General features: G+C 28.9%; 1 protein-coding gene across 2 annotated transcripts; it reads left to right on the top strand.

The window, feature by feature from the left end:
* The first annotated feature begins 3924 nt into the window (after positions 1-3924).
* On the top strand, positions 3925-8421 carry LOC126835732 (uncharacterized). Of its 2 annotated transcripts, none has more exons than XM_050568502.1 (2): positions 3925-4375; positions 6013-7737. In XM_050568502.1, exons 1-2 carry the CDS (start codon positions 4316-4318, stop codon positions 6340-6342), a joined length of 390 nt encoding a protein of 129 aa, XP_050424459.1. In that variant the 5' UTR covers positions 3925-4315; the 3' UTR covers positions 6343-7737. The 2 variants fall into 2 exon arrangements, with proteins under 2 accessions (XP_050424459.1, XP_050424458.1); XM_050568501.1 differs by having other exon boundaries at positions 4030-4375; positions 7670-8421.
* The last annotated feature ends 796 nt before the right edge of the window (positions 8422-9217 follow it).

Below are 9217 nucleotides of genomic sequence, written 5' to 3'. Positions count from 1 at the left end.
ACACTCATGTTTATGAACAAAACAAAAATTAATTAAACCGCCGGCAACGAAAAAAAAACCTAGATAAGGTGTCCAATGTACCACTGTACATGCACATAGAAATCACGGTTATTTGCATTTACAATCACAAAAAAACAATGCACACTTTACTACTATCGATAACACATTGATTACAAATACGTTAAGGATTCAAGAGATTGAAAAAAAAAAAATGTAATTAATTATTAAAATGATTATCATTTATCGCCCGAATCGCCCCCCGTAAACACGCCACAGATGATTTCATTAAAATGTAGTACAACATTGGCTATACTAGTATTATTAAATTCTCTTAGGACACGAGGTGTTCTCTAACGTCTTTATTAATTGCATCCCATTCTCTAATTACACTGTTATTGGTTTTTCACAAGCGGCTTACATCATCGCCTAAGTATATATTATGTATTATAATTTTAGAGATGATTTTTTTAACGCAGCGTCAACCGTAACTGTCAGGAATATAACGTGAAAGATATGCATCGGTAAACGACGGTTTTTTTTTTTCGAAGTGATGACCAAATGTCGTTTTTAATACACAGCGACGCCTGATCACATGTATTGTCTGCATATGACTTTCTTTAACCTTATCCCTCAGTGTTAGCCACTGTACGCGCCGCATCCGAAAAAAAGTGCGCGCCTAAATACATAATAATGACCGCGTTCGCAAATCTCGTACACTTATAAATCGCGATTTCAATAAAACGCGCCGTATCTATGTATTATATATACACCGAGCTTGGGTTATAACTCGATGCAGAGATATATTTAAATAATGCCTGGGTTACGCAATGGTTCTTCATTTCAATGGACCTAAGATGAATTCATCCGACTCGCATCGACATAATTTCTCGTGAAATTTTACGTTTCGCAGCTATAGAACACGAAAATTGAAACTGTCAAAAGAGTCTAGACCGGCAGTACCCGTTAATCCGTATGTCTTATAAAAAAAAAAAAAACACATATCCCTGTATTAAAAAAATGATTAAATATTAATAATTGCATAGGCGACGCGTGCGTTATGATCGAATTAAAAAACGCATTGAACGCATTTAAAATCGTTTTTAACAAATATTAAAAAATACCTACGCATTTCCCTTGACTGATTGTGCCACGATTGGCAGATAAAAATACAATATTGTTATGATTTTATTTGTACACGACACTTTCAAAGACAAAACTTTTATCATTACTATTTACTTCAACTAATCAATTTGTTATTTGACAAGTGTTTCGTCTCGTATCAATTAAACATTAAATAACTGAGTTTTTAATTCATGATTTTCACTAAATGTGTTCTGTATAAAAAAAAAATCAAATGAAATAAGTAATTATCATAATTATTTATTGTACATTTACATAATTTATTGCTTAAAACACGTTTCAATATGTTCGTTAATATAAATACATTAAAACAATATAATAATAATAGTATTACAATGTATCGTTTATTTTCTTTTATATCAATTTACAATATATATTAATGTGTGTTCATTGAATACTCCTCTTAGCTCAGATAAATATTAATTTGTTTTAACTGAAATATACAATAATTAATTTAAATGTGATAAATGCACTTGTTAACAAGCAAAAAATACCTAATTCTATCACGATTTTTGACTATTTATACAGTATTCCGCATCTACAATCATGATTACCATTACCGGGTTTACCCGAATAAAATACCATTTTCTCTGAGTCTTTTAAGCTTGGCCTATGACAATGATTTTAAATCATTGACATAAACGAATGAAAAAATCATTAACGGCAGACTTGATTTCATAGCACGCCTATAACCTAAATACATAAGTATTTGTCGTTGAATTTTTAATGTTATTAGGTTATACACACCCTCAAGTCTCACCTGCTTATAATATCTCTTAAATGTCACTGAAATGATTCAATTTGTGTTTTCCAAACACAAGCACAAGCGTGAACTTTCAATTGATAATTTAGTGTAAACAAATAGTATTGGCGAGTGAAATGGAAGGGATAAGGATTGAGGAGGGAATGACAACAAAAAAAAGGTACACACTAGCGTGTACCTTGTAGATTACTTAAAGCAGATTTTTATGCTAAATTTATAAGACACAATCGTTTACACCAAAATAGGTCTAGACTGACAATGAGATATAATCAATAAGGATATACACGTGCTTAACTCCAATAAACACGTGAACTGTTAATAATGTATAATCGTCAGATTTTAAGGAAGTCTACTGTATCGTTTTTTTCCAATGTGTCCCGTTTGTTTCTGATGCTGTAAACAGGTTAATATGCTAAAGTTTTTGTTGTTGTTCGACTAAAATATGGTTGTATACATTTTTTTTTTTTATTAGTATTGTGTCACGTTCATCGTTTACGGTGATCATGATCGACATGTTAATCATTCGATGACATATTCCGTATTTTATTAAAGTGAATTGTCAACGTACTGCGTTATACAGCGTAACTGATCACAGACGAATTATAATTTTTAGCTATTATACAATTTGATACAATATACGTTATGTCATTATCGCTGCAGTATTAGTTGCAAACTAAAGACTAAAATTGTAAGGGGACATTAAATAGTGACAAAATTTTACAGCACAGTGGGCAACTATGCTTTATAAGTGTGTCTTGTTAAAAATATAGATAGTGTACATTAGCGCAACTAGAGGGGGCTAGGGAAGCTCTAAAAAAATATCAGCAACCTATTAGGCACACTTGAAATGTATGGCCTACAATTTTTAATGAAATTCTGAGGGAGCTTTCAGAGTTTTTAAAAGATCTGAACTTCCTTAGCTCTCCTCTAGTTGCGCCAATGGTAGTGCATAACCAAGAACAGAATCAAATTTGTTAAATATAATATAGTGAATCCTGTACCTGTTTTATTTTTTATTTAACAATTTAAGAATGTTTAGTGTACATACGTAGTTTCTTTACAAAACTTATTTGGTTCAAAAATATTTATTATCTTTTTTACTCGACCAGGTTATTATTTTTTAATAAGTGAGCGATAATATGCGAGCAAATTGTAAACCGTTTAGACCTCGCAGTATTTAGGTAAAGCAAACATGTATATTTATTTAAATATAAAATACGATTTTATAGAAATAAATATTTATTATGTATTATTATTTTTTTAATTTCTCAGTTTTGCATTAAAACTAAGTAATACCACTTTGCTGAATATTTCAACATGTTTAGCTCTAATTTTCTTTATTCAATACACTGGACAATGAACGTAACGAGGTTTGTAAAAGTAAATGTACAAATACTCGTATTTAAAAGTGGACAAAAAAATCAATAATATTAAGTATCATCAACCATGTTAGTGTGATCGATTATTATTTAAATTATTCACACATATTTTCATTGCAAAATGATTCAAAATATTATTCGATAATAATTCTGTATTAGTGAAAATACTTGAAAATATAACTAATTATACATTTTTTACTATATCTAATCCATGCACGTTTCCGATTCTAGCGAATCAATTATACAATTTTATAATCGTTAAAATAATTATAAATATTTGTAGGTATTTATCAATTGCGTTTTGAACCGAAGTCCAGAATTATTATTATTTTTTTTTTTAATATGCTTTGCGTACCAGTGCAGTGTATGCACTTTGGATTCATTTTGTACGACTGTATGTAACAATCAACGATAATGATTTCAATATTTTTGCGGTCAACGTAACTGTTCGAACAAAAGTAGAAAATTCTTAACAGTGGGAAGTGGGAACTGGCATTGCGATGCGGATTACCTAGAGAAGCCATCTGGAACTCCATGTGCACGTTGTTATGGTAACACGGGTCGTGTGAAGACTTGTACGCTGTACGATTCACGGTGCCCCGTCGTTCAAGGTTTTATCAATAAAAAATACATTCATTTAAATTGAACACTACATTCTCCTTCTTAACAATACACAACAACGTATTGTTATCATACCATACTGTTACCGGTTGGATTTTTCCTAATGACTACGGAGAAGCAGAGAGTGAGAGAGTTCAGTAGGTCTTCAATGCTATATGTACCTAATCGCGTGACCACCGTGATCAGAGTGCCGGCAATCGTAAATACTTACACTACTTCTTAAACTCGTACAAATATAACATAACACAAGCCACGACAGTCAACAGATAACCATTAGGCACCTTGAACTATCGGCCCAACCTGTGCTCTGTTGTACTCGAGACTCCAACGTACGCGTTTGTTCGTTTATAAAAAAAAAAAAAAACTAATATTTTATCAATAGTTATTTTCCAAAAGAGAAAACTTAACGAAAATGAACGGGTTCGCGTTGAAAACGATCGCTGTCACGGCACTCGTATGCTTTTTGGCCGACGTAAGTATTTCGTGGCATGCCATATATTAAAAAAAAAAAATAATAATAATAATACCCATATTTTTTGGTTATTAAAAACAAAATGTTGGTTTGATTAAGCATAAAACGTATTCGCGACGTGAGTTTAACTCATAAATTAATTACATATCAAATTAAATATGACAATAATCTTCATAAATTATGCATCATAATCCGTCCATTATAATAATATATGTTGTTTTACTATTACAAGAGTAATATAGTATAACGTAAGTAATTGTACTTATGTTTGTTTATAATATAATTACAATGTTTTTATTAGTGTAACTGTAATGTACGTACTACATAATAATAATAATATGATTATTATCATTATCATGTAAAAAGCTACCTGTGTTGTCGGTGACCGGATTTCAACTATTAGAATACATTTATTTGTTAATGTTATAAATATCCACCGATCTTTGCGTGTTCAGCGTTTTACCAATGTATCATTTTACCATAAGGCATACATATTAGTGAAACAATCCGTGTAGATTTTATTTATCATTTCTTATCGTGTGTATCCAAATTAATTTGCTACGCTTTGTCAGCTTTTGCACCCCAAGGTTAATGAGTTCTTCAATGCTTCTTATCCAATAGAATAAAATAACATAAATTATGCATATACAACTCAACGGTCATCGTTCGATATGAATCAAAGATGTATATTATGTATACAGTCGGTTGTTGAAATAACTTAAGAAATAGGAAATTATACATTTCTTTTAATGGTTTAAATACTTTACGAAACAAAACCAAAAGCGTAGCTCTAATATAACAACAATCATTATCTATAATCACTATTCTCGCTCGTTACAAAAAAGTAGTTTAATTCTTATTTTCATATTTCCTTGGATAGTAGTGGGTTGTATACCTAACTAACTATAGACAAAAAAAATACGTTGAAACTCAGGAGGTTTCGTGAAAACACGTGAAACATGCTACATGGAAAAATATACATAATTGGACTAACTGAAATAATGGTTAATATAGAGACCCAATAAATGTATAGTTGGAATAAGTAAATAAATGTTTGCTTTAAATAAAAGTTTAGTTGGCCGAAATATTTGTTTAGTTATTCCAACAATAAATGTATTGTAATCTGTGTCCTTATTTTTTCAAACATTTATATTTTTTGTTTAGAATTATCTAATTACACATAAGTAATTGATTTTATGTACAAATTAAAAAAATTAAACAATCAAAAAGTTGTTCGAGAAATAGTAGAGATTTATATACTTTTTTTCAATATTTAAATCTAAAGTATTTCATTTTTTAAATTTAAGCTTTATAATGTATCACTTCTTAAGTTAGAGTTAAAAGATATTGTTTTGATCTTATCAACTGGTAGGCTAAATAAAGTTAGGTATAAAATTATCTAAATACATTAAACAAATATGTTTTTATAAGATACCTACTACAATGATTGAATACATTTATTAATAGCCTTTTTTTCCATGGATGTAAATATGTAAAAATAATTGTGGCTTGTTTTTGTAATAATATCGTTTTTATATGTTTGTGATTAACATTCTAACGTTATACGTTTTACTCGTAACTGATATTTATGTAAAAAAAAATAAGCATCAATTGTTTATCGCTTTTTATTAATTTAGTGGAGTCGTGCTGAGTCTGGGCAAGATCATAACAGCGGTGTATCAATGTCGGACAAAGTAGCCAGTTTTGTGAGCAACATTAAGACAGGTGCTTCAGAGGCATACCACAGCATGCAAAACAATATGAAGCCTGTTCAAGAGATAGATGCTAAGAAAAAAATGGAACAATCTCTATCGAGTGCCCAAAGCTTCTTTTCGGATACTTTTTCTAAATTCAAGAGCGTCTTTAGTTCTAAGCCGCGTCAACAATCAAATGCGAGAAACGAAGAATTGGAACAAGCTATAAAAGCATTTGATGACTATGCCCAAAACACCAACCCTAAACACTAAATTTAAATTTAAAAAAATGTTATGCTTAATTATTATCCACATTTTTATACTACAATTTTGATATATATTTTACATTAACAGTTTTGTTCTAATAGAAATAATAAGGTTTTTAAACTATAAAATAAATTTTTAATATTATTGATGTATAAATTAGAATTTCAATATTTTTAAGGATATTAAAATAGTATAGAATAGTAAAATATAAAATAAATTGTACATATTTATGCACTTCGAACATAGTATACACTATACATTCTTATTTATAAAAACATTGTAAACTATACCTTGTTTTTACATATTTTTAATATATTGATGTAAACTAACTATATCCTAAATCCATAAAGTTTGTTATAACTTATAAATTATATTTTGTTATTAGTAATGAATTTTATACTTTCAACAAGTGAAGTTAAACTTTATGATAATTATCTCATCTTAAAAATTTTAGATTTAGAGTAATTACTCTATTGGTTATTATCAAAATTAAATCAAGTGTTTCCAAATAAAAATTGTATACGTATAGGCTCTTACTTAAAACTAAAAAGGTTTGCACAATAGTGGTACAAAGGTATCAGTTTTTTTTATAAATTAATATTTATCTATATTTAAGGTCAAAGATGCATGCGTGATTGACGTACCAAATGCGTGATAAAAAAACAATAATGGAAAAAAACTATATTAATAAAAACAAGAAATATTTTTATTGAAAGCTTGTTAGTCATTAATACGATTATTTACTACTAAACACACAAACTTAATGCCCAAACAATTTTCCTTCGTCTTAAACAGTTCAGTAATTACACAAGTTTTATTTTATCTGAAGATAGTAAATTTGTACTAGCTGAATTAACGACATTTAAATATTATAATTTATTATTTTTAGCGAATTATTCAAATTAAAACAACAACACAAAGATAATGATATAAATAAATGTCAAACGACTTTTGTATTAGTTAATATCATATCCCCCCCCCTTATATTTTGCGTTAATTCACAAATAGATTTCTGATACCATAACTTTTAAGTTTGAACCTAAGCCTTGGTCCTACAAGGACCATTAAGTTTTTCGCTGTATGAATACTTTTTTAATTTAGGAAAATATTAGTGTAACAACTAGGTTATAATGTCTCATTCGACAGTCAAATAGGTATAAGACAAAAATAAACCACAACTTGGTCGTTTAGAATAGTCACATACCTACTTAAAGTATTACGAAATTTAGATGGAAAACTGTACAAAATAACTATTACTTATATTTTACTACTTATTTAAGTGATGGACGAAGACATTCATTTCACTAAAACATTATTTTTTATTTATGTATAGTCGATCAAAGCTGATGTTGTGTTGGATGGTTCAATTACCACCGAAGAACCGTCGAAATCATTCAAGGAGAAATTTAGCGGCTTCGTGAATTCCGTCAAAGAAGGTGCCTCAGATGCGTATGATTCAGTATCAGACAGCGTATCTGGAGTAGCTAAAAAGGTCAACGAAAAGAGTAAAGAAGCTGTAAACAAAACTAAAAACATAGTGAACGGTGCCATCGACAAGATCAAAACCACTTACAATAATTACAAAAACGATAATTCATCTGAAGAAATCACTGGCGTGCAAGCCACCGTAGAAGAGGGTAAAGGCATTTTTCAGGAAGTTCCTGGCGTACAAAAACCAGAAAAGTTCACGAACAAAAAAAAATGAGTCAACTATAAAAAATATTCACATTATACTAAAATATTACTGTATGCTACACTGCTATATTTATAAGAAATAATTATGCGTTATTCATGTTTAATCATATCCTCATTCACCAGTCGTATTAAATCATTTATGTTTAGTTTAAATTTTAAACCACAAATTGTATGAGCCTTTATCATTCGTATTATATTTATGAAATTTTATTTCTATTGTATTTCAGAGAATCTCACTCTTATCTCTTCTCTCAGAGAATTAATCACTGTTATTTATAAAATGTATTAATATGAAGTAAACACGGCACCTAAATACTAACAGCATAAACAAATTATATCGAATTTGTGATAAACACTTTATATTGTCTCATTAAACATTACTTTTCCTTATTCTGTTTTTTATTTTGTAAAGGACTGCTTGTTAGAAACTCTATATGAAATTCATAAATTACGTTAAAAGTACTGCAGCTTGTGTTTAAATGTATTTGTATACAAATTTTTCAATAATGAAAAGCTTAAGTGAAAACATATATAAACTATACATTTTACACATAAATTATAAATACGTTAACAAAAAAAAAAAAATTGTATAAAAAAAATAGGTTATGTATTACTATGCAATAAGTAATAATCTAAATACATCCACAACTGTATATTGTTACATATCAAAGCTACAGGTCTAAAGAAAAAACCTAAATCAATGACAATAGAAAAGATTAATTTCAAACTAAACTTCAATAATTACATCGTTAGTATTGTTTGTTTTTAATATAGTGATTAGCCTTTTTAATCAAATGATTTAACGCCGAGATGACAAGACTATATTTTTCATTTTTATTGTGAAATGGTAAGTCAACTGTCAGTACCAACGTACATGGATATACGCAATCACGGGATTCTAGGGAAGGGGGCTCTTACCCAAAATGAATAAAAGCCCTGCCGATAATATTTTAGGGAAAAAACATGTATTGTATAAATTTCCAAATTAAGTAACTCACTTAAAAAATCTAGGGTTATTCATATAAGACACTCATTTTCTCAAAAAATAATTGCAATTTTATAGGTTTTTATTTTGGAGATACTTTTAGTTTATGTTATTCTACAATATAAGAAAATATTTTTTTTTTAATTTTATTCCAGAGCGCTATCGACATTTGAACCTTAATGGGAACGTATATATTTAATT

The sequence above is a fragment of the Adelges cooleyi genome, unplaced genomic scaffold, assembly GCF_023614345.1.
Source record: "Adelges cooleyi isolate 19-005CV unplaced genomic scaffold, UGA_ACOO_1.1 ACOO_flye_CR_arks_rails_tigmint_CR_PRNA_23, whole genome shotgun sequence".
Classification (NCBI taxonomy): domain Eukaryota; kingdom Metazoa; phylum Arthropoda; class Insecta; order Hemiptera; family Adelgidae; genus Adelges; species Adelges cooleyi.
The sequence above is the reverse complement of the archived record's forward strand: the minus strand, read 5'-3'. Positions and strand labels throughout refer to the sequence as shown.